The sequence below is a fragment of the Electrophorus electricus genome, chromosome 11 (assembly GCF_041902795.1).
Source record: "Electrophorus electricus isolate QZ-2024a chromosome 11, ASM4190279v1, whole genome shotgun sequence".
Classification (NCBI taxonomy): Eukaryota; Metazoa; Chordata; class Actinopteri; order Gymnotiformes; family Gymnotidae; genus Electrophorus; species Electrophorus electricus.
This window is the reverse complement of record NC_137507.1, coordinates 14,742,809-14,768,855: the sequence shown is the minus strand read 5'-3', so window position 1 is coordinate 14,768,855 and position 26,047 is coordinate 14,742,809. Positions and strand designations below refer to the sequence as shown.

The 26,047-nt window shown below is 40.3% G+C and overlaps 3 protein-coding genes, 1 long non-coding RNA gene and 1 other non-coding gene across 6 annotated transcripts; 2 read left to right on the top strand and 3 right to left on the bottom strand.

Moving 5' to 3' along the window:
* Window positions 1–272: 272 nt before the first annotated feature.
* Window positions 273–11,426, bottom strand: LOC113573537 (uncharacterized). The gene is made up of 17 exons (XM_035528474.2): window positions 11,133–11,426; window positions 10,798–11,000; window positions 10,572–10,664; window positions 10,318–10,413; window positions 9,904–10,014; window positions 9,648–9,768; window positions 8,943–9,510; window positions 8,796–8,848; window positions 7,217–8,446; window positions 4,875–5,077; window positions 4,692–4,769; window positions 4,237–4,332; window positions 3,920–4,030; window positions 3,221–3,341; window positions 2,528–3,128; window positions 2,370–2,422; window positions 273–2,287 (listed from the first exon to the last, which is right to left on the bottom strand). The coding sequence occupies exons 1-17, from the start codon at window positions 11,161–11,163 to the stop codon at window positions 1,077–1,079; spliced, it is 4,980 nt and encodes a 1,659-aa protein (XP_035384367.2). The 5' UTR covers window positions 11,164–11,426; the 3' UTR covers window positions 273–1,076.
* A 25-nt stretch (window positions 11,427–11,451) lies between these two features.
* On the top strand, window positions 11,452–17,935 carry LOC113573536 (uncharacterized). 2 transcript variants are annotated; one of them, XM_081723135.1, is made up of 9 exons: window positions 11,452–11,986; window positions 12,388–12,581; window positions 12,701–12,805; window positions 13,081–13,176; window positions 13,303–13,413; window positions 13,903–14,023; window positions 14,191–14,998; window positions 15,078–15,130; window positions 15,369–17,935. In XM_081723135.1, the coding sequence occupies exons 2-9, from the start codon at window positions 12,396–12,398 to the stop codon at window positions 17,798–17,800; spliced, it is 3,912 nt and encodes a 1,303-aa protein (XP_081579261.1). In that variant the 5' UTR covers window positions 11,452–11,986; window positions 12,388–12,395; the 3' UTR covers window positions 17,801–17,935. The 2 variants fall into 2 exon arrangements, with proteins under 2 accessions (XP_081579261.1, XP_026859656.3); XM_027003855.3 differs by having other exon boundaries at window positions 11,453–12,097.
* Window positions 17,936–18,544: 609 nt separating this feature from the next.
* Window positions 18,545–24,049, top strand: ttll1 (tubulin tyrosine ligase-like family, member 1). The gene is made up of 10 exons (XM_027003834.3): window positions 18,545–18,687; window positions 19,005–19,143; window positions 19,290–19,498; window positions 19,698–19,878; window positions 20,316–20,453; window positions 20,564–20,672; window positions 20,784–20,927; window positions 21,569–21,655; window positions 22,442–22,605; window positions 23,238–24,049. The coding sequence occupies exons 1-10, from the start codon at window positions 18,678–18,680 to the stop codon at window positions 23,362–23,364; spliced, it is 1,308 nt and encodes a 435-aa protein (XP_026859635.3). The 5' UTR covers window positions 18,545–18,677; the 3' UTR covers window positions 23,365–24,049.
* trnay-gua (transfer RNA tyrosine (anticodon GUA)) lies at window positions 23,033–23,119 on the bottom strand. Its single transcript is given in 2 exon segments — window positions 23,033–23,068; window positions 23,083–23,119. It is a non-coding gene; the product is annotated as a tRNA-Tyr (tRNA).
* A 478-nt stretch (window positions 24,050–24,527) lies between the features above and the next one.
* LOC145659681 (uncharacterized) lies at window positions 24,528–25,923 on the bottom strand. Its single transcript, XR_014125782.1, has 2 exons — window positions 25,481–25,923; window positions 24,528–24,953 (listed from the first exon to the last, which is right to left on the bottom strand). It is a non-coding gene; the product is annotated as an uncharacterized LOC145659681 (long non-coding RNA).
* Between the last annotated feature and the right edge of the window lie 124 nt (window positions 25,924–26,047).

The following is a 26,047-nucleotide window of genomic DNA, read 5'->3' as shown; positions in this document are numbered from 1 at the left end:
TACTTTCTTTAACGCCTTTCTCATTTAAATTCCATTCTTCGTCTGTGCTGCATTTTGGTGAGTCAGGCTCTTCAACGTCGCCTTACTGCATCTGCTTGGTTCAAATTAAAGTTCTGGAGAGGTTGGGAATCTCACTTGGTTTCTTGGTTTCTCAGGCATGCTCTCCCAACACAAAGGGAAGGTTCTCTATATACAAGTCTGGTTTTAAAGAATATTGAGTAAGGTGTACCACTGGACATGCTGATAATAAAGGCAAAGGGAATCAAACAGTATTTCAGCATTCACTTTAAAATATATTATTGTTTTGAAATGACATCAGGACAAAAAACCAGGAACGAATTATTTCAGCTTTAATCTTCATGGGGTTTTTTGGTCTGTTTCTAAACACCCTGCGGTAGTTTTCACTTGTATCATCCCAGAAAGGCATTAACTGAACATATGAACCACAAAATTGTATTTTGTTATTTTTTGCTGACGCGTAGGTGTTCCCTGGGGCGACTGATTTGCACTCTCATTAATGAAAAGCCAGAATAAGAAATTAGGCCAGACCCATTTTAAAAGAAAACAACTGGTTCCTTCTATTCCTACGTCTTTAAGTTACGTTTTCAATATACATTTACAAATCCAATTTTGTTAGTATGACATACCAAAAATACTTTCATCAGTGAATATAACTTCAGACAAGGTAGTTTAAATAAACAGTGTCTCAGTAAGGCCTAACAGGAGAGCATCTTAGTTCTGAAGCATTCATCTTGGTGACTTAAAAACAAGCACATCAGAGATAAATATAAAACAGACTATTCTAAATAACTGTGAGATCTAAAGGTCCATGCTACGGTACAGCCAACCTGATGCAACCATTCTAATAAACAGGCAGAACTGAATGAAGTCAGTCAATGTTTATGACGTTTTGACGTCATGGCAAATTGTACAACAAATGATAACAGGCAACAACTGCAACAGCTACATGAATATGTTGAGTTAAACTTCAAGTCAAGGACTACCAGTACAAAGAAACTCTCAGTAAGACAATTGTTTACAGTATAATATTCACTTTCATTGGTCTTTTTTGGGTGCTAAATAACTCCATCACTTTGGTCACCACTGTGGCTCTGCATGTGTCTTTTCAACTGGGTGCGGCGAATAAAGCTCCTCGAACAGACGGAGCATGTAAACGGTCTTATGCCAGAGTGCCTGTACAAGTGTTCATTCCAGCAACTTCTCCTCACAAACGTCTTCCCACAGATATTACAGGCAAAGGGCCGAAGGCCAGTGTGCGCCCTCATGTGAACTGTGCGGTGACTCGACACGGTGAAGCCTCTCCCACACACCGTGCATTGATACGGCTTTTCTCCAGTATGGCAGCGGCGGTGAACCTGCAGGCAGCCGGCGGACTTGAAAGCCTTCCCGCACTCAGTGCACACATACGGCTTCTCTCCAGTGTGCATCCGCACATGGATGTTGAGGTTGCCGGCGGAAAGGAAGCACTTGCCGCAGTAGGAACAGCAGAACCGCCGCTCCTTCGAATGCGACTTAAGCTGCGACTGGCTGAAGAACCTCTTGCCACAGCTCACGCAAACATGGGGCTTGTCGCCCGTGTGATTGGAAATGTGGGCCAACAGGCCATGCAGACTGGCCAAGCACTTCCCGCAATGGTCACACTGGTGAGGCCGGAACTCTGGATGGGTCTTCAGGTGGCTGCGCAGCTCAATTTCTGAAAACATCTGGCCGCAGAAGCGGCACTCCCCCGATGGACGCTTGGCAGGAGGTGCACCCTGGGCCAGATCGGTGCAGGCTTCCTGGCTACTGCCCTGGTGAGTTTTCATGTGGCTGGTGAAATTTGTAATCTCCGAGAATGTGGTGGCACAGACAGTACATCTGTACATTTGACTGGGCAGACTCCCAGACATCAAGTGGTTATGGAGCTTAGAATGGATCACTAGAGATGTCAGGCTTGTACATTCCTTCCCGCAGTCAGTACACCGATAAACCGTTTTCTCTTGGTGTTCTCTGCGATGTCTTGTCCATGCTCTCATAGAATTAAAACTCTTGTCACAGCTTGGGCAAGAGTAATTTATCTCGCTGTGCCACTGACGTTGGTGCATAGAAGCCTGGAAATGTGTTTTAAAGTTCATTTTACAGGCCAGGCATTTGTAAGGGCCCCTGACAGTGTGTTTTTCCTTGTGTGCCCTCAGCTCTCCTGGATAGCTAAAAGACATCCCACACTGAGAACATTCGTGTAGCCTCCTCTCTAGTGCACTTAGTGCTATATGTTTACAACCATTTCCTATAATGGACAGAACAAGAGAAGAATGTAAATCCAGAAAGTCAAACAAAAACTATTTAAGTGTGTATTTTTTTTTTTTTACCTGAAATGCTTGAATTGATCATGGAGTTTGAGCTTAAATCATCAGGAACAGTTCTGTCAAAACAATTACTGTATTACGATGCAGGTCTTTAGTGAAAGCCGAAATCCATCTGTTTCAATAAAAGTTCTACAATGCACAATATATTTTTGTAGACTCACCTAAGTGGTATAGGTTTATTGCTTGTGCAGCGTGTGAGCAAGACTGAAGGGAGGCAGATCTGTTTAACTATTGGTAGGCATTCCCTCGGTACCACGACTTTAAGCAGTTGCCCAGTGCTAGCCACATGTGCACTGGTCACTTCATCGGCCGTTTTATCACCTCTTTCATTAATGTTCTTTGTATCTGAATTCAAGATCATCACTGTGCTTGGATCAAGTCTTTCTTCAAGCCTATCTGTTAATGTTTCACCCTCACTTTGAGAGGCCTGTATTATCTCCACTTTGGTTTCACAGAAATTACTTTCTTTAAAGCCTTTCTCATTTAAATTCCCATTTAATTCTTCATCTGTGCTGCATTTTGGCGAGTCATATTCTTCAACGTCCGCAGTCTTACTGCAGACCTCTGCCTGGTTCAAAGTAAAGCTATGGAGGGGTTGAGCAGCTCTCTCACTCTCCTGGCTTACATCTTGGTTTCTCAGGCATGATCTCCCAACACAAAGGGAAGGTTCATCAGCCTTACTCTCACTGAGGAAGATTTGAGCACTCAAAGGAGCAAGAGACAAGGAAGAGATTATTCTGTCCTCCTCTATGGATGGGAGGCCTGTTAACAAAATATATTCAACAGTGTAAATCTTTAAAAATAATTTCTTCTACATGTGTCACTTTGTATCAGACTTTGTTTTAATGGCCTACCACTTCTCTCCAAGGTTCCTTGATAGTCACTTTGGAACAAGGGCATCAAGCAGTTGTGATCCCAATTATACTGGAACATATCTTCCCAATCAGTTGATTCGGTATGTAGCCATATAGAAACCTTTAAGACAAAAACAAGTAGGTCCCCTTACAGATAAGAAATATTATCTTCCCAATTTACATTTCTTCTTAGCAAACCCATCTGGTGAATCTAACTTAAACAATGCACGTGGTATACAGGTTTACATGCAGAAAATTCACAGAAATCCAGTTAAGAACATCTAGTTTAAAACAATTAAAAACACTGCATCTCCCAGCCACTGCATTCAGCACTCTTAAAAACTGATGCATATGTAACATTCACAAGTGTGACTGTGTGTGTGTTTGTTGGAAATATCTTGTTGTACTGTGTACAAACAACTGTGCTGTAACCAAGAACAAATTCCTTTTATGTGTGACCATACTTTGCCAATAAAGCATGATTCTGATTCTTTTTCAGCAATTAAAGACAAGACTTTCCAAAGATGTGTGTGTGACTAAAATGTAGGGGATCTTGATATAATGGACCATAGATGCATGCAAACTAATCTTTAAATCCTAAACCAGATAGTATTAATTAAAAACAGAAAAGTAAGTCCAGTAAACAGACTTTGGGATTTACACAGATATGGTGCAGAATATAAAAATGAACTAGAATACCTGTTTGAAGTTTGGAACTGGCAACAGCTGTTCCAGTCTGGAAAGGAAATGGCCAACCAAGACTTGCAGTGCTTTGTCAAAGTCAGGACCATACTCAATTGGGAATACCTCCTTGGGGGTACAGTGTGACAGAGCACAACAAAATAACAATACTCTGGTCTACCGATGTATGACCCCTCACAGAATTATGAATGTTGGCCCATCACATTTCTTCCGTATAAATGAGCAATTCTAAAGTATAAATCAGGCTTCAGAACTCAACCAGATAACACAGCATAACACTGAGATCAGTGTAGTAACATCTACTAAGGTCATACCTGAAAGAAGTGCCTCTTTTTGACTGGGTCCTCAAGGAGGCTTAAAACAAGCTTCAGCAATTTGCCCTGTAAAGCCTCCATCTCTGAACCAGTAGTCTGAATAAAAACAGACAGACATGTTTCATTCTCTTTAACTGTAAACACTGCCATTACGTACAGTAGGTTATACATCAAATGTGCATGGAAATTAGCTAATAAACACAAAATGTTTACAAGTGTCATGCTACAGACAACCAAGTCCGTGTGTACAACTGTTCAAAACGAATGTCTGTCAAGTGGGTGTACCTGATAAAAGTGACTACTGAGTGTATACAAATAAACCATAAGACCTTTAAAAAAAAAAAAAAAAAAAAAAAAACCTCATCATGTTTAACCAAACTGGAGGATATAAGGCCTAAAGCAAATTGGAGAATATGCCTGAGAGAAATAAAGATATAACAGGAAACAATTCTCACCCCATTGGAGGACTCAGGTGTGTGCACACATGCCTTTAAGTCGGTTGACACTTCATGTTTGCACATTTCAAGTATCATCTGTAACAAGAGTGAAAGCAGTCAAATAAAAATAACGTGTATATACAGGACATTTTCTGACATCATAACTTTTATTTTAAGATTTAATTAGTCCCTGAATCTCACCTTTGCTCTCAGACCCATAATTAGTGTAGTCTTTTGCCTGTTGGTCAGAATCTCTGGAACCATCTTTGTTATGAGTTGAACGTACTCTTCAAGTTTTTTAAAATGCTCCACTTTTTGTTGCTGGACAGCTTGCCACATGAAGGCAGACATCAGACGGAGTGGCGGTACCAGCAGGCGCAATGAAGACAGCGGGAGAACGGAACCTGTATTAACATAGGAGACTTCAATTGAGTCAGGCATTATAAAATGAGAGCTACATTTAAAAACCTTTGTAAAGCTACTGAAGTAGGACATTCCTTTAGGTTATTTATTTGATGTCACAAAATCCCCACGCCGTTAAGTTGTATCTAATGTAATATTTTGGAATAATCCGCATTAACTTAGCTAACCGCTAGCTAGCTAAGTAAATACCCAATCATGGCTGTAACTATGTTAGTGTTAGCCAGCTACTGTAGTTCGTTTTAAGTGCACAGGTAGCATAGGAAAGAATAACAGTATAGTTATGATTTTAATGTTTTAGGCGCATACCCATATTCATTGCTTATGTATGTCTGGAAACTTTAGCTAGCTCTCGATATGGAGAGAGATCGGGTAGCCAGAAACCACCACCTAAACTCTTTTTTGTTTCTACTCGTTACCACACCAACTTACTAAACTTTACTGCCATCTACTGAGCTGGAGCAGTGCTTCGCATTCGTTGTAACTCTGACATGGTTGTATTTTCCCTGCACTAGTTTAATTCAGTTCAGGAAGGCCTTGATACTTGATGACTGCAAACAAGTGCATTAGGGAAGGAGAAAAACAATCTTAAAGTACAAAAGACACAGGATTGACATTCATAGAACTGGGACATCGGACAACATCAGACACCTGTCCCAGAAGGTTGGATTGCTTTATACACATTATTCTGATGAATATTTAAATAACCCCCCAAAAAACTACTGTAATTTGAAGTGTGGGGAACATTCCCATGTGTCTTATTTAATTTTGCTAGCAAAAATGTTTAACATTTTATTCCCCAGAAAAACTTGGGGTGAGTTTCCAACACTGTCAAGAATGAGAATTGTACAGATATGAAACTAAGTGGATGCTGGTGGACATGAGATTATACTGGCACATTTTAGTTCAAAAGTGCTGTGGAAAGCATAGTTTTACGATTAAGCATTTGGTAAGATACTTTAAAGTCCTTAGACATTTTATAGCAAAGTAACTGTGTATCTCTGCCAGGAAGTTAACTCTGGGTCAATAATAAATGTTCCAGCAAGAGATGCAAACGATTCTTGTAGATCCATATAATACATGATACATTTCTAACCACATCACAGTCCCCTTTTCTAAATGCCACTAAAGTATGTACAAGTAACAAAAATTAAGTGTTGCTGAACATAGCTCAGAAATACATGTGGGTATCAGAACCACTCTGAGCCCACTGCTTCAGACATTTTACAGCTTCAGATTTGTAACAGATGTCAGTGTGCTTGGCTCACCTCTGGCACCTGACGCTTCATCCACTTGAAGAAAGAGAACTTGAATTTGACATTTTCTTTACACTTTTGCAAGAGCTTTGAATAACCATGATTTCTGATTTGTCAACTGTAATTATACTTGGGTTTTTTTTCAGGGACAGGTCCTCAGCACCGAGTGGTACCAGCAAGTCTTAAGAGTGGGGGTCTTGAATGATCACTTGTGATTATGCACACATGCAAGTCTCATTGACGACACAGAATCCAGTAATCTTAGAAATCTTAATCTTAGAAAAAGAATTTCAAGCATAATTTAAGATGTTGATGGATGCTATTTCAACAAGTCTTAGACCTTTTTCAAGATGCCTTTGGAGAGCAGTGAAGTATACACTGGTTTCTAAACTTACAATACTTTTTCATGACATTTAATTACCATCTGAGTGAATTTGGATAGCGGCTTTCACAGTGAACTCTATTTACTAGCACAAAAATTGCTACATTTACACTCCGTGCTCTCATTTCCCACAACCAGAGACAAATTTAATTTCAGTGATCCAAGTCATATCCAAGAAATAGTTTGTCCTGGTAAAAGTGGTTATAGGATATCTTCAAAACCCTGTAAGAGGCACTAATTGCATCAACTTTGAGGCATTTTCAATATTAATTTTTGTTGCTTACCAAGACTAACAAACATGTTGAGATATGATATATTCGCCATACCTATATGATCACGATATTCTCAAAATATATGGCCAACATTTACTGGTTAATCATATAACCATTTGCATTTGGTTAACACAACATATGAGCCATGTCCAGAACTGAAGTATGTACACCTTGCACTCCCAATGAATTATTCCCATTGATACTGCTAGTGGCCAGCATCATGGCTCTGCATGTGTCTGGTCAAGTGTGTGCGACGTGTGTAGCTCTTCTGGCAAAGAGTGCAGGGGAACGGCTTCATCCCCGAGTGCGTGTACATGTGCTTATTCCAGTCGTACCTCCGCCCGAAGGTCTTCCCGCACTGGGCGCAGGAGAACGGCCGCTCGCCTGTGTGGACGCGCTTATGCGCCGTCAGGTGGCTGGAGACCACGAATCTCTTGTCACAGATGCTGCAATGGTACGGCTTCTCACCCGTGTGGCTACGTTGGTGCACCTGCAGGTCTCCAGCCGAGATGAAGCCCTTGCCGCACTGGTGGCAGACGTAGGGTTTCTCCCCCGTGTGGATCCGCACATGAATATTCAGGTTACCCAGCAGCGAGAAGCACTTGCCACAATGCGGGCACATGTGCGGCCGCTCGCCTGTGTGGCAGCGCATGTGTGACTTGAGCTGCACCTTACCGAAGAAGCGCTTGCCGCACTGGGTGCAGAGGAGCGGCTTCTCACCTGTGTGGTTGGCGAGGTGCGCCAGCAGACTGCTGCGCAGCACAAAGCACTTGCCGCAATGATCGCACTGGTGCGGCCGGTACTCGGGGTGTGTTTTCAGGTGCACCCTTAGGTCGCTGAGGACAGCGAACATCTCTCCACAGAAGCGGCATTTCCCCGGCTCTCGCTCCTGCTGCGGTGGCCGCGGGAGCTTAGCCTCGTGCTTCCTCTGGTGTATCACCCTAGCCCGGTACGACCCAAAGGTCAGCTCACAATTGTCACAGGGGTAGACGCCATTCACCAAAGGAGTCATGTGCTCGCGCCTGTGAGCGAGTAGGCTTGTTAGACTCTGGAAAGGCTTCCTGCATTCGGGGCATTTGTACATGCACAACACCTTGTGGGTCCTCTGATGGGTGTACCAGTTAGAGAGTGACTTAAAGGCTGCTCCACACTTGATACACTTGTAAGTCCTCAACCTGCAGCACTTCTGCCGGTGGACAGCCAGGAGTCTGGACTCCTTGAACACCTGTCCACACTCGCAGCACTTGGGTGTGGCCACGCAGCTGGCACTCTGCTGGTGTTTGAGAAGCACTGAGCGATACACAAAACGCTTGTCACATTTAAGACACTTATACAAGGCCCTGCCAAGTAGGTAAGAACCTTTCCAAGGAATTTTTGCAGAGGAGTCAACTGACAAAGGATTACTGGGACTCTGGGGATATCCACATGACTCAGATGTCACATCTGTAAGGAAAAGAAAAAAAAAAAGTGAGAAAGCTTCCTAAAATCCTTTATGACCAAATATTGTCTTTTCCACTCAAAATAAACTATTTCAATACTCACGCTTCTTGGATTACCTCTAAATTATTTGTCAGTTATGATTTCCTGTGCCAGTAAATATGTACAAAGGTAAAAACAGAAACTAACGAGGAAGCCTTATTATTAACCACATTCCAGGGCAAACCTTGAACCCTGGGATGTAGCTTGCACAAAAATGAATAAATGAATTTAAGACATTTAGGAATTAATGAATCAATAACTCAATCAAGCCATCCATCCATCAATCAATGAAAAAAAAAAAAGTATATCCTACTTTTCTGAATTTCCTTATCTGATGAGGATAGGTCTGATGGAGCTGCGACATTCCTGTTGGACATGACAAAAATGACATTAGCTAGGGTTTTTTATTTAAACATTAAAACACATAACTAATACCGGTAAAAGGCTTTTATAGACTTACTGCTGTGGTTTGCTTGAGTTTCTGTGTCCTTCTTGGCTACTTTTGGTTGCTACAGAGTGTGAAACCTCCAGTGGTAAGTCAGTCTTTGTAAGTGCAATTCTGGGAATCAGAACTTGGGGTTTTTTAACTGTAATAAGCAGTACTGCAGCAGCAGACTCAGAAACACCACTTACTGATTCCCCAGGTGTTTTGACTCCTGTCATCTCATTGCTTGGCAAAGATGCAGCCGTCTGAGCTGACAATTCACTCTCCTTTTCTAAATGCTTAATAGCCTCTTTGATCTCTCTTTCAAACCTCTGCCTCTCTGCAGCTTCATCTGTTGCTCCATCATTGGATGTTGGACTCTGGTGGTCCTTTGGATATTCTATCGTTGCAGTTCTAGCAAGATTTAAATTGAATCCTACTTCCTGTTCACGCTCATGGTCTGCATCCTGAGTACTCTGGGAAGGACTCAGAGAACTCAGGGAAGGTTGCGACTGATCAGTACTTTGGCTGGATGTAAACACATTAGTTAAGGGAGGGAGGGAAAGTGAGGAGATGATTCTGTCCTCTACTATTGATGGGAGAGCTTACATGAAACACACACACACACACACACACACACACACACAAAACAGAAACCAATTAACCCATGACATTAAAGCAGAAACACTGAAAATTTCAATGTTGGGGATGTAAATAATCCTGAGGTTATATAAACCTTACCATTATCTCCCAATGTCCCACAAAAGCCAGTCTGCATCAAGGGTAGCAAACTCTCTGTTCTACAAACAGACTCTACACAATCACTCCACTCCCAATAACAGGAACTAAGTACAGATGAAGTCTGAAAGCAAATTACAAATCATGTTTCAATCATTTGAAATATGGAAGCAATTATTCATTATATACACAAACTCTGGGAAGATTATGAGGGAGACCCTGCAATAATGCATTTTGCTACAGGTGTGCATGACAATACCTGTTTGAAGTTTGGTACTGGCAGCAGCTGTTCCAGTCTGGAGAGGAAATGGCCAACCAAGACTTGCAGTGCTTTGTCAAAGTCAGGACCATACTCGAGTGGGTACACTTCCTGCATCTCAAAAATATTATGCTTATTTCAGAGTAAACTGATTTCATGCTAACAATTTACACACACACACACACACACCCTTAAATCTACACCTATGCCATCATTTACTGAAAATGTTAACTTGGTCACACAATTTAACACAAAAAATATGTGCAGCCAACACAATGCTACCTATCTGTATTTAGAGTTTGGTTAGTCTGGTAATTGTAGTACCGGATGTAACTGATATTTAATAATAATGGACTGAATTGACTCCTGGATTAAACAATATGTTCATAAGGTGTATGTGTGTGACATAATGACCTGAAAGAAGTACTGCTTTTTGCCAGGGTCCTCCAGCAGACCCAGCACAAGTTTCAGCAACTTCACCTGCAGGTTCTCCACTTCTGAATAACTGACCTAGAGAGCCAAGGGGAAGAAGTGTTCACAATACTGTCCTACAAGATACAAGTCAGTCTTGTCACAATCTAACATGTGACCAAATGCCTTAATAATATTGTGATTTATTTACACACACAACCCCCCCCCCCCCCCCCCCCTTGAATTAGCATTAGCACCTTTGAAGAATGAGAGGACTGAATCCTGTATACATGTGACTTCACTGTTTGAAGATCTGCAGGTAGTTCACCACGGCACATCTCAAGAATCATCTGAGGGATGAGATCACAGCATTAGACTAAACCTTTGATGCTTTTTTTCCTTTTTTATACAATGTATTTCTCTGCGATCATATACATGATGCTTCCCTTTGCAGCCACCTGTAATTATTTCCCTTCTTCTCACCTTTGCCCTCAGTCCAATTACTAGTGTAGCCTTCTGCCTGCTGGTCAAGACATCTGGGACCAACTTTGTGACCAAGGAAACAAATTCTTCCAGTTTTTCATAATGCTCCACATTTTGATGTTGAGCAATTTGCCACATAAATGCAGACATTAGACGCAGAGGAGGAACTAGCAAGCGCAGAGAAGAAATCGGAGGGACAGAACCTATGGAAGGTGGAAGACATGGTCATGTGTATAGCAGACTGAAGTAACAGACGTAAAATGACATCTCCGAAGGCTCCAAAACTACGTTTAAAACAATCTGAAAATGTTAACTGATATTTTAAGATTCATTACTATGAAAAGGTCCACATGTCTTTAGTTGCATCCATATCGACAGTCATGCAGATAGCCGAAAACTACTTTGGCCTAGCAAGATAAGCTTCTATAAAAGCGTATCCAGCTAGCTAGGTTGCCTAGGCACACAGCCTAGATAAACATTAGCCTCCCAGCTAACTAACCTATATTAGACAGCTGGGTAAGCACACTCTTGACACAACTAACGCTATAAACGTAACATTAATTTTACAAAAACAATCTAGATGTAAACGTTCATTATATAAGACGTATCTACTCGATAAAGTAAACAACTTGTACCCATCATGTTCTTCCAAAAATTTCGTTTGGGTTTCTACTACAATGTTTGAGCGATTCGCTGGTTGTGGACCAATGCGCACGCGCTTTCAATGGACCACAAAAACGGAAATATTGAAAGACTAAAATGTAAATACGGGGATAGTGAATGTATTTTCCTTTTATTTACTGTTGAGTGATTAATCTCGTAGATGTCAAGTACTATAAAGACAACTGAGAATACAAAATCCTCTAACTAGAAACGTCTTCTACACTGAGGCTTAAACCACGTTGCACGTTTTATGGTTTTGTAGTGTCAGGTTTTAGAGCAGGAAACATGCACCCTCCAGGGATGGAGCACTTGATATTATTTTCAGATAGCAATAATAAATGGATGAATGAATTAATGATTACTATCATTTTTGTTTTTATCTCGATTCCATGAAGCCGGTTTCCCATTTTGCGCCAGAACTGCAGGTGGCGACATAAAACTAGTTGTTAAAAAAAACCAAAAAAAACACACACACCAAATGGAAGACGACGAAGTAACAGAACGGAGACTATCGTTACAAAACACAGTAAAGAATAATTATGTATTAATACTATTTATTTTACTTATTTGGCGGGAACTTTGAATCTAGAATAAGATTAAGTCAACAAAGAGCACAACATGCAAGTTCCAGAAGATGGTAAAAGTCTTTTTTAACCAGCTAGTTGGCATTCCCATGATTGGTTTTGACACTCTTAGCTGAATAGCTAAACTGGCTAACTGTCCATAGCTTTGCTTTGGACGCTTCGTTGATTAACGATAGCTAATCAACACAACATTGTATCTTTAATTATCTGTGCTCCACCCATTTGTCTGATTATAATTTATGTTGTTCATTATAAAATGGTTACAGAGTGATCCCTGTATACAGTTCATTGTGTAGTTAGCTGTTTTTCATAGTGTCTGTTCAAAATTGTTCAACTTTTGTAGGCGCTGCGATGTTTTTGCGTTACGTGGTTCCGCCCATGAGGCTAATTTCAGCAGCCATATGGAAGTTGATCGAACAGGAAGATGTACCAAACTACGGAATATTGGAGGAGTTTGTGTCATGGATGGCCCATGCTGTTCCGGATATACTAAACTACCGACAGAGGATTCAGCTGACCATGGGTCTCAGAGCAAGGGTAAACGAAGTTGTTCAGAAAGACAAATGTGACTGACTTCTGTTAGTTGAGTTGGAGATTCTTGGCAACATTGGCCCCTTTTTGTGCATGATTTGTAAATTAGTCATCTCTTGTTTCAGCTTGTCCTGGAGTTGTGTGGCATGGAGAGGCCAGCTGATCCAGATATAGTGCAGCCCCATCTGAAGCGGATCCAGACCCTTCTTGCACTTCACAATGAACTGGAGGTCAGTCACCCAATCATGCATCCAGCCATCAATTAGGCTGCATTTAGCGTTCTTTATTTTCATACCTACAAGTATTCTTAAAGGAAAGGAAGTTTCAAATTCAGAAAGCAAAAGACGCTTAATTGGTGTAGTCTTGTTTTAATAATGAAAAGAGAATGAATAAAGTAAGCTTACATTGTAGCTATTAAGAAACAACTTTTTTGTGATGCAGTAATAAACAGTGACACATGTTTGAGCAGCTTTGTTTTTCTACATTTTGTCTTTGCCTGCTACAGTCAGTTGATGCCCAAGTTGAAGAATCTGGGACAAACTTTGTAGCCCTGGTGCAAATCTTAATGAAAGACCCAGCTGAAAAAAGCATTTTCTTTAAGGTCAGAGCTGCATTACATTTGAACATTTGTAAGAGATGTTGTTTCTCCTTCAGAGGAGAGCGATGTACTGAAATCAATACATTTTCCCAACAAATTAATTTCATTAAATTTCTCTCCCTTCTAAAGGATGTCTTTCCCTTGCAATATGGTGTGAAGTTCAGTAACGCACTGAAAAAGCTGATGTGGCTGTTCCTTTCTAGACTGGAAAATGTTGTCCCACAGCCTACATTTGAAGAGGTATGAATATAGAATAGAAAACAAAGTTTTGTTACTAAATGTTTTTTTGTTTGTTTGCAAGCAATCTCATTCCTTTATTCTGCATGGATAATTAGAGGAAGGTCAAATTGATTAGATTGGTTAGAGTTAAGCATGAAAATCCTGGTGGTGTATTATGTTTAGTAACAGGAATATTCTGATGATAAATTTTAGTAAGGCACAGTGTGTTCCAGAAGTAATAAATCAGAGTACCAAAATGCATATTTGTAGCCTCTTTACCCAACGAGTTCCCAGATCCAAACTTTGTATACAATGTACGCCATACATATTTGAAAGATGACACAATTTGATTTTGAAATGTTGAATTTGAAAGTAAACAATGACTAGGAAGTTAGTGTGATCTGTAAGCTAAAATTCAAGGGTATGTTGATTCACATTAGATAATGTGTAGGAATTGCAACTGTTTGCGAAACATCCAATCACATTTCTTATCTCCCCCCCCTCCCCCAGACTGCCCACATGCTCAGCACTGCCCCTACAGTTATGGAGGAATGTGTTCATTCTCTCTCTGAACCACAACAGCTGAGAAATGTATTTGGATGCCAAAGAGAAGCCAATGTAGAAATTAAAGGTTAACTTACCACTTTCCTCATGAGCTTAATGGATTTTAACTATTACAGTGTATCATATAATCTTAATAATAAAATGATTTAAAATATAAATTATTACATTTTGCATGGATAAAAGGTTGAATAATTTTTTCCTCCTTTTCCTTCTTAATTATTTTTTCCTTTACAGAAAAAACACAGTTATGGTCCATCACACCAGATGATTGCATACTCTCTTGTCTTGGCAAGCCTCTATTAGCACAAAACGTTACTGAGGAACAGACACATACAGATACCCAGTCAGAGTCAGTGATTGATTATCCCCCCTCATATTGCCAAGAAGTACAGGTAGAATCAGTGGTAATTGCTCAATATATTAATGATAACCTGGAGACAAGCATATGTGAGGAAAATCCTGATGGTATAGAATGTTTAGGTACTGGTGAGAATAAACAGTATGATCTACAAAGGCCTGATCATGGCGGCATTGAGACTTCAACTGAACTTGGTTATGAAGAGGTAGAATCCTTGGATTTGAGGACTATAGATTTTGTTTTGGGCGAAAGGTCTGAAAAGCAAGATCCAATCAAACATGATGTGACTGTTGAGGGGGCTGCAAGTGCAGAAGACACCCCTGCTGCTGAGGAAGACAATGGAAGGGCAGTGGATCAGCCAAAAGAGAACAAATCCACCTGCCCAGAAATTGAATTAACACAGGAAAACAGTAGCAATAAGTCGGTGTGTGCCTCATCTTCAGCAATTGCAGATATCAAGTCAGCCAATACTCAACAGGAAGGAGATCTGTCTGGATTGGTTACTACCTACCTACAACCATTTGTTAAGATAGATAGGCTTAACATTACTGATATACAGCCTTTTAATCCACAACGTAAAAAAGGTCAAGGTCAGCCAAGGAAGGATGATCAAAATACCAAATCGCCATGCAGGAAAAAGCAGCAGGAGAGAACCACAGCAGTCTCCTGTGAATCGATGGATACGTGAGTCTTTGTTTAGTTGACATTTCAGTAGTGAGCTGTGATCAGAATTGAACATTGACTGATTTTCTGTTCTTTTTAGGCATTCAGAAAACCAAAATGTGTGGAATGTCATCCAAAAGTTAAAGAAGACATGTAAGAATAAGGTTTTCTGTATGCAAATAATTATTTAGTATTACTGTTAGGCTGTGTAACAGTTAGGCTATGAAATGTAAGAGGCTCCTCTCACAGTCATCATCCATCATAGAAACATCTACCTTGCACCAACACTCACTGCTGCTGATACTGTATTCAGACCATTTTAGTGAAGGATCATTGTACAAAAGGCCACTTTGCTATACTGTATCAAATGCAATCTTCGTGTTTCTCTTAGACGCGGAGGTGAAAGAGCCCTCTATGATGTATGCCTGCTCCCTGTGCGAGTTCCAGGGCCAGGAGGAGATACAGCTGCACCACCATCTCATTGTCCACCACCCAGAAGAGTACAAACGGCTTTGTGAGCCTGGAGAAGAGAAGGAGAGCTCCCAGTGTGACATCAGTACTTCTTTCTGTTCTGGAAACCACGACAAGCCCCCCACTAAAATTAGATCCTACAGAGGAGTACCTGTCTGTAGAACATGTCCCATATGTGGAAAGACTTTCACTCGAAGTGCAGATATGAGGAGGCATCAGGCATCGCACACGACGGATCGTCCCTTCACATGTTCGTATTGTGGGAAGACCTTCAGGTACACCTTTGACCTGAGAAGACATCAGCAACATGCCTGTGCGAACCAGGAATATGTAGTGCTGGACCATAGAAGCACAGATGAAGTCTCAGAGGATACTAGTGAAACGATCCCTGCCTCAAGTCATGAAAATACCGTTATACCATCTGTCAATTGTTCTCCTAAGCAGCCAATTATAGGTAAACAAGATGTGTTTTGTCATGTGTGTGGAATGACACTGTCAAACACCAGCAGCCTAAAAAGTCACATGAAGACTCACTTGAAAGGGATGCCCCACTCCTGCCCCTGTGGTAAGACCTATAAATATTTAGAAAGTATGAGTACACACCGGCTTGTGTGTCCAGAGTCTGACTTAAATAAACATGAACAAAAGCAGTGTGAAGACCATGACACAGTCGCAGACGATGAGGAAGTGATGCATGATAACTCAGGAGCCATACCTCCAAATCTGACATACTCTATCAATTCCTCTGATAAGTCAGACAGTGAGAAACCAGAGGTTGCAAGTTCTTTAACCTCAGTTGTAGCTGTTGTCTCAGATTCAGAAGACATACCTCAGGTTCCACCCAGCCATGCTGAATCCTCAGTCAGGCCCAACACTAATGCGACAGAACCCACACACTGGTCAAGTTCTGTCCCAGTTGTCTTAAACACAAGAAGGCACCTGAGATCCCCTTCAGGTGACCACCCTCATAAGTGCTCTCAGTGTGGACACAGCTTCAGGTACTCCTACAATCTGAAGAAACATGAGGATGTTTGTGAGGGCAGAAAGGAGCACAAAGATGCAATGGGGCTTCATTCAAAAGAGTACAGCAGACCTTTGACTGGAACATCAAATAATAAGCAGGATGTCTGTGTCCTTTCAGTTCTGTCACTCTGCAACACACCATCCTTAGATAATGCAAAGAGAGCTGATGGAGGAGATCAAGAGGATAGTGTACCTGGCTCCAGTGAGACTGCCTCTCCCGAGCTGCTCCTTGCCTGCAATAGTTGTGGAAAGAAATATAAAGACCATTGTTCACTGAAAAAGCACAAGAGAACTTGTGGCACCAATGAGCGACGCTACCAGTGCGTGAAATGTGGTTCCTTATTCAGGACGTTGCTTGATGTCAGGATACACGTACACACGCACTGGGGAGAAGACCCCCTTCAGTGTTCCCAGTGCGGGAAATACTTCCAGAGCCCCAGTGAGCTAGAAAAGCACAAGGTTGTTCATGAGTTAGAGCACAAATATTCCTGTACTATGTGCCCCGAGACCTATGATCGGCTCGAGACCTTAAAGCATCACTACCTTGAGGTGCATGAGTTCAAGGGGCCATACCAGTGTTCCCATTGCGATAAGACTCATGTAGACTTGGGTGCTATATTTGCCCACATAAGGACGCATAGTGATGAGCGACCTTACCAATGCTCCCATTGCACTAAGAGGTTCAAACAGCGCAGTGGCCTGAACGTCCACGAGAAGCTTCATTCGGGGGATAAGCCGTTCCTTTGCGAGGAGTGTGGGAAGTGTTTCAGCAGCAACATACAGCTGCAGAGGCACTCGATATCCCATAGCACCGAGAGGCCACATGCATGTCCTCAGTGCAAGAAGTGCTTCAAATCGCAGCATGCTCTCCGTGGGCACATACTAAAGCACTTGAAGCCAGCGAACATTCCATGTGTGGTCTGCGGCAAAATGTTTTCACAAGCCTCTGCACTGGACCGACACCATCGCACCCACACAGGAGAAAGGCCATACAGTTGCCCCAAATGTGGCAAGACGTTCTTGAGCAGCGGCGAGGTGAGCAAGCACTTGCGATACCACACTGGAGAGAGGCCTTTCCAGTGTAAGCTTTGCTCTAAGAGCTTTACGCAGGCGTGTTACCTGAGTGCCCACATGCGGATACACACAGGGGAGCGACCATATGTGTGCAGCAATTGTGGCAAGGCCTTTGTTTGCAATACCCACTTGAAAAGGCACATGTTTGTGCACACAAAGGAGAAGCCATTCAAATGTGACTGTGGAAAAGCCTTTAATCGAACAAATCTTCTAAGACTGCATCAGAAAACTCAGTGTATCTTACAAAAGAAATAAGACTTTAGTATTAAGACATAAGTATTTAGTAAATAAGAAAAATGGGTTTTAAATGGATTTTGCAAACTGTAGGATCTTATCGATCTTCATTTATATATTTATGTATCAAAAATAATTGCAATTAAAGTTCCATGATTTTTAGACTTTGTTTATATTTGATTTATTGCATATTAACACATTATTTTGATACTTATACCTTAAAGACTATTAATTCTGGGACAAATATAAACTATGTTTCACTGTCATTTTGAAACAAAGTATAAACATGTTGACCTTCAGTACTGAACATTTCAGTACTGAATTTGGTGTCTTTCTGCATGATTCTGCAAACGCTCAATCGCTACTTTTAGCTTTTTAGCAAATCATTTAACAGATAGTGCTGCAAATAATTCTGAACATTTGTTCACCACAAGGGTACATGTAGTAAATTACATCTGAGGCCACTCAACACCCAGTGGAATTACAATTTCCAAATTTCAATTTAAAAAATGAAACTAATGGATGCATAAACACACCAGGGATCCTAAGAGTTCTGACCTAAACCTTACCATTTCCTCCACTATTGTCTTCAAATATTCATATGTGCTCTCAGGTCTCCTCAGGAAAAGCAAGATAATACTTTTGGCAAGTTTCAACCAAATGTTGAAGGAAGAGACGTTTTCAGTTGAATACAGTACATTAATTTTGCAAGTGGCAAAATGTTAGACTTTTATTTTGGCAGATATTAAATTTTGGGGGAATCCGGAGGTAAGTCGTTGCCATGGACAAATGGACCTCCTCCCACAGTATCTAGCATTCGCTACCCCTACCTATGTTGTGTTATTTTCGTTGTGGAAGACAGAGTACCTAGAAAAGATGAAGAAATATCCGATTTGTGATGACACAAGGTATAAACAGCATTAAAATTTAAATAGATAAAAGTGACATTTTTAATCCATCTGATTTAGCTAAGATCTTTAGACACTGGTGCAATCTAGCTAACTGTGACTACTGTATTGACTAGCTGGCAAGCTAGCATGCCTCCCCCGGCCTTGATTGGTAGCTAGCTAAGTTAATATCCTAAGTGAGTAGCTAGCTAACCTTTTAGAGAAAGATCGGAGCTGGTCAATAGAATTTGTTTTTGTGAGCGTTGCACTTGATTGCAACTTGAGCGCGTACTAATTGGTCGCAGCGAAGTGTTTTTCCTTTACTTTGACATGTGTAGTAGTGAGGTTCGTCCCGAGAGAAGTGATGGCTGGTAAGGTAAAATGGGTGACCGATATAGAGAAATCAGTGCTCGTCAATAATTTTGAGAAGAGAGGATGGACACAAGTGACGGACAGCGAGGACTGGAACTTTTATTGGTAAGACACCAGTTATTTATACACTTCTGTTTATATTTATACACTTATGACTGTGGTGCACTTTAGCTGCTCTGCATGTTCCAGTATTTCTGTATTAAACTCACCCATGTTACCTGTAAAGTGTCTCAATGCATCTTTCTTTGCAGGATGAGCATCCAGACCATTCGGAATGTTTTTAGTGTGGACACAGGCTATCGCTTGTCTGATGATCAGATGGTTAACCACTTCCCAAACCACTATGAGCTGACAAGGAAAGATCTGATGATCAAGAACATAAAACGCTACAGGAAGGAGCTGGAGAAGGAGGGAAGTCCCCTCTCTGAGAAAGATGAAAGCGGAAAATATATTTACCTGGGTACTGGGACATCATCCCATCAATCTTTTACTGATTAATAACGTATTCTGCTATTTTCTGTTTGGTTTTTTTTGTCAGTGCCTGTTTTCTCACTTTGAGACTCCCGTTACTTCTCTTCTACATTTTTTTCTGTTCCATTGTCTCCCCCATTATCTGCTCTCTCTTTTACACAACATCTAATTTCATCTGCTGTGATCAGATTTCGTGCCAGTGACATTCATGCTGCCAGGCGACTATAACCTGTTTGTGGAGGAATTCCGCAAGAGCCCATCCAGCACATGGATCATGAAGCCCTGTGGGAAGGCTCAGGGCAAAGGAATATTTCTCATCAACAAACTCTCCCAGATCAAAAAATGGTCCCGGGACAGCCGCACTTCCACGTAAGCTCCACTAGGGGAAGTAATGTAACTTGGTAGCATTGGATAGAGACTTGTACGTGTTAGATGTGTGTGTATGTGCACTCATCAGAGGTTATGGTATATTAGATGTACATACATTGAACAGCTGACACCGTATGTCTCTTGTATTATATATAGCACCTGCTTCTAACATGTACATGGTACTATTTGGCACTGTCAATGCAACTTTTTCCTCCAGTTTGTGTAGTCTGTAGACTATTCACTTTTAAAGCAACAGTTCAACTGTTGTGCTGGTGATCAATTTTTCCTACTGACCTAAAGTCAGGCGTGTCCTGCTTTTTGCTGCATGCACAGCTGGAATCATGCCTGCATCGATAGGCTTAGCATAGTGTCTAGAGCACTTGTTTATCATCATTTCCTGCAAAGAAAATCTGCATGTTCTGTGTTACTTCTTTTAGGTTTATGGCAGCTAACAGTGGGAAGGAGGCTTATGTGATCTCACTATATATTGATAATCCACTGTTGATTGGTGGGAAGAAGTTTGATTTGCGTCTGTATGTATTGGTTACGACCTACCGGCCACTCAAATGTTACATGTGAGTGCTAAGCAGGAGCTCAGTATTCCAAGGCTCATATTTTATAGCAAAAATATTTACACTGAACACATTTATTTTAAAGAGAGATTTATTATTCTTTGCTTTTGCAGGTATAAACTTGGATTTTGCCGATTTTGCACTGTTAAATACACCCCTAGCACTAGTGAGCTGGACAACATGTTTGTTCATCTTACAAATGTTGCAATCCAAAAACATGGCGTAAGTGAAGATTTGTTGTGTGAATGTTTGTGTGCTTGTATGTGTGTTTGCATGCTTATGTGTTTGTATGTGTGCACACACCCACATGTAAAATCTGTGTGTGTTCTGCAGGATGATTATAACCATGTGCATGGTGGTAAATGGACAGTCAGTAACCTGAGACTGTATCTAGAGAGCACCAGAGGAAAGGATGTCACCAACCATCTCTTTGACCAGATCTACTGGATCGTAGTGCAGTCACTCAAAGCTGTGGCTGTAAGTGAACTCACTTTTACAAACATTCTCCCTTTTTTCTCATCTAAACAAATAAATAAAACATTGATTAATTATACAGTATAGTTGGGTAGTGAAAGTTTTGTTGTGTTGACTCTGTACACCAGCACTATGAAGTTAAAGTCCACACTATTGGCTTTAATTCAAGAGTTTGTTCCTCCGTACTGGGTGAGGTGTAGAAGAATTACACCCTTTTACACATAGTCCTTCCATTTCTGAGGAGCAAAAGTAATTGTACAACTAGCTGCTTATGTTTTTCTCAGCCAGATCAAAGTATGGTTTGCTATAAAGTCTGGGAAGGTTAAAGTATAAAAGGTCTGTGATTCCGTATCACACAGTGCAGATGTAAATACCCTTCAATTAAGCAGATATTATTTTGTTTCAAGTACAATGTGATACTTACAGACTACTATATACTGTAAACCACAAGACCAGTATCACTTAATATGCATCAATGATATTGTTCCTTTTCTCACTTAAGGTTTTCCTTTCATTCCATATGTTCGTAAACCTTATTTAAATCATAAAATTCAAAATACCCTTTGAAGTACTAACCACAAGGAACCAACATACACCCACCCAAACACTTCCTTCCTCTTTTCTCACCCACATTCCTCCCACAGCCTGTCATGAACAATGACAAACATTGCTTCGAATGCTATGGGTATGACATCATTATCGATGACAAGCTCAAGCCGTGGCTTATTGAGGTGAGTGTTATCTCTCTCACACTCAGATATTTTACCTTCATGTCAATGAGAATGTACATTCCATCCAATTATAAGACAGACCTTAGAGCACATTACTGACATTAATGTTCCATGTAGACAGGATTACTATCTCAGTAGAAGGTCATGGGTTTGAGGGAGTCCAAAACACCACTGCTTGCTACTGTAGTATAACATATGTCAGTAGAATTCTATTTGTATTTTGACATAGAAAACCAGTGACGTTGCATTCACATAGGTTTTTAGTGTTGGTATAAATAAAGAGCAGTTTTCTTTGTTTTTATTAATATTTACTGAGTACAAGTTAGTGCGTTTCATGCATTCAGAATATCCTTAATAACTATTAATCACCATTATTAGTAATAATTGCAGACTTCGCATTTTAATCCCATGTGAATGGGACCAAGTGTAAAATTGCTAAAATTATATTGCTTTTTCTCTGGAAAAGATACAGACGATTTCTTTTTTTAGTTACTGATATTTAGGTTTGGTTTAGATATAGGCAAAGTAATATTTAGTTCAGTGGGAAACTATTGAAGATGTTGCTGTAGAAGGGTGCATGCAGTTATGATTAAAGTGTGAAACCCATTTTAGAAACTCAGGAAAGACTCTCCTGTGTGTGTGTGTGTGTGTGTGTGTGTGTGTGTGTGTGTGTGTGTGTGTGTGTGTGTGTGTGTGTGTGTGTGTTTAAGAATATAACAGCATGTACACTAGACAGACTGTCAGAAAGTAATTCCTCATACAGCGGTGTGTGTGTCTGTCTGTCAGGTGAATGCCTCTCCTTCACTCACCTCGAGCACTGCTAATGACCGCATTCTGAAGTACAACCTTATCAATGACACACTCAACATTGTTGCACCCAATGGCGAGATTCCAGATTGCCGCTGGAACCGCAGCCCACCCAAAGAGGCTCTGGGAAACTATCAAGTCCTGTGAGTGATATCCTCATTCACCGATAGGGTTGTAGAGATTTACATACAACTTGCAAAAGTATTTGACAAGTGACATCATTTTAAACTTTTCATGGTCCAGCACTTTCACTTGAAACATACTTTTGTTAAGTGTTTTTTCCCATATCACATGAACAGTTTATCAGACCTATATCAGAAGAACAAGATGAAGCACAGTTTGTACTTACTTGAAGACAAAGTAGAATCAATATAATAGTGGAATTCTCAAAAAACCTTTGCATCTCTCTGTACACTTTCTGGCCCAGTTAAAAACACAGTATACAATTTCCATACATAATTTTAAATTTTATTTATTATTGAAAAAAAAATGTTAAAGTCGTTTGCGTTGTGGATTGTTTACTATGAGAAACACGATTAATAGTTGTTGAGCAGCTTTGAAAAAATTTTTTCCTTCGAGCCGGATTCGAACCAGCGACCTAAGGATGTCTACTGCAGCCTCTACAGTCCTCCGCTCTACCAACTGAGCTATCGAAGGGACGGAAGCTACTGTGTCATGAGAGCCTAAGCAAATGATTATTCGTGTATATAAATTTTATATGGTTTATATGGATGCTGTTATTATATGTGATTGAACTGTTTTCTGTCTCTCTCAGTTACGATGAAGAACAGACACTGAGCGAGAATACCGAGCGTGAATTCCGGAGCCGGTCAGGTCAGCCACTGGGATCAAAAAGCACAAGGTCAAGCATTGTACGCCCCGTAACAGCCACCTGGAAGTGAGATCATGAGCCTGACAACTGACCTCTGAAACAACCGTTGATCTGACAAAGCTCAAGACTCTGGGAATATGCACGTATTTGCACTTTGATGATCAGAATCTTCCTGTCCCGCCAAATACGAATTCACATACGTTCCTGCATGACATTTAAATAGCTTCACAGTGAGGACAGAGAGACTTAAACAGAAAATACCCCTTTGTTGCAACGTCTTTTATAAAGCATCAAATCTACTGATAGATTTCCAAATTAAAGAGAATGTTTGCAGTGAAAGTTGAACGACAAAATTAATTATCAAAAGGGAGGAAATGTTGAAACTCTGCCCTTACTTGTGGACAACGTTCACACTAAGTAATCAATTAAACTGCTGTTAAGTGATCAGTGAGGGTTTTTGTGTTTGTTTGTTTGTTTGTTTGTTTTTTATATAACAGTTTTTATGCGTCTTATTTATTGTTAATGCGATGCGCGCAAATGGAGTCTGCATATTGAATGTTAATATAAAAATTACGTGTTTGGTGCCATGCAGTGGTGTCTTATCATGCCACGAGTTTCCTTCATGCAAGTTGACTTGGAGGACACCAAAAATACAGTACGAAGCTACATATTCTCTAAATATAGATCGTGCAGCCTGAAATTGATTGTAGTGAGGCCAAAGATTCGGAGGTATCCAATAAAGTGTCCAAATCACCCGTCTCTGGTCTATATTGACTTCAATTGTATTAATATGGGATGATGCCGATGTCACATTTGAGTTGGTGGCCTACTGAAAATGTTACAAACTGTGGACAGCACGATTCAACAGATTGTGAGTTGCACACTTACTCTGGACAACGAGCTGATTTTAACATTTATGAGTGTAATTGAACGGTTAAAACTCTTTTGTAAGTGCTTATTTTTGATAGGCAGTAGCAGGTTAACACTACTACAATGCATGGGATTTCACCAACAAGTACTATAAATGATATTCTATCGCTTTTCTGAAGCGGAAGTTCAGAAAAGCGGAAGTTCGTCTTAAAACGCCCATGTTACGTGACCATGGCTAAGCAAAGCTGTTGTTGGTTTCACCCGTTTCGACAGGTGGCATACAGTACCTGCCACTCCCATGTTTAATTGACAGTGTCTGGAACTCTCTACGAATGCGTAAAAATCAAACAAACACATCCCAACTTCGACGGTTTGTGATTTGAGAGCGTGAAGACAAGCATCAAGACGCTCTTATCCAGAACGACTTACAAAAGTGCTCTGTTATTTACTCATAGAATATATCCAAGTACAGTATAGTAGGTTAGAATTAAACATACCAATGAACTAGAATACTGTAGGATACAGGGATGAATGCTGATACCTAGAAGTGCAAAATATATAATGTCAATCTTAAACAATGATAAGTGCTATAAACAATAAGTTCTAGAGTTTGTTAAACAACATAAACAGTGCCCGACAATAAGTACTAAATTAGTCCGTCAATAAGGGAGCAGTATCAGTTGTCCTTTAAATATTCTGCAAATAGATGGGTCTTCAGTCTACGTTTGAAGACTGCAAGGGACTCTGTTGTCCGGAGAGCAAGTGGGGGTTCATTCCACCATCTTGGAGCTAGGACAGAAAATAGTCACAAAAATATCACCTATTTTTGAATAAAAAAAAATTATATATCGTCTAACAAACGTAAGAGATTGTTTATTCATGTTACAGAACCATAATTCTACATTCACTCACACTTCATTCCGCCGTTGACGAAACACGTTTTACAAAGAAAGCACATTAAAGGGTCCTACACTTCATGAAATACAAAGCACACTCGGACCCGCAAAACCCATGTGGTTATCTAAATATATATACCTTAATTTTGTCAATGGATTATCTTCCTAAGTTTCATTCCTTACACATGAATTTGAAAATCAAACTGAAAAGGTCTGCAGATATTAAACACAACATAAATAAATGAATATTTACTGAAAAACACTGTTCATTACAGTCCTGATTTGCTGTCTCTGATAACTTGAAAGCTTTTGTTTGTTGGTTGTATGGTGATCTTTCCGAAATATTTATCGATCATATGTATCGATAACCTGTTATAACCTACAAGAATTATAAATAGTTTAGTCTTTGTGCACACTTACTGAGTAGTTTCACAGAATAGCAATTAAGATGTGATGAAAAAAGTGGACAGTAGGTGCCATCGTAGAGACGGATGTCGAATTGTTTCGAAACCATGAAACAATTTGATTAGATTGCTTTAACTTTTCAGTATTTCAAAGTCTCACTTTGCCCAACATCTAAAACATGACTGTTAGTAAAGAATGACCAAAATAATTAAGTCAAGCGCTACTATTGTCAACATCCTCACCCTTTCTTGTACTATACCTCTACACCTGCGTTTACCCGTTATGTTTTTTCGTTGTAACCTAACTTTCCGATTAACTTCCCCAAAGCATGAAATAGTTTCGATCTCCAAATATAAACCACCCCATTTAATAAGGTTTCTATACCTTTGTAAAATGTAGTTTTGAAGGGAACTCCTACACACAAAATTCAGAATAAAGCTCGATTGATTTAGTTAGCTGGACATCTTTACTAACTTAAGAACGAAAAATCATTTGCAAAATCCCAGCAAACAGTCATATTAAAAACAGATCACCTTTCATTTAACAAATAATCTTGGTAATATATATATTTCAATTTATAAT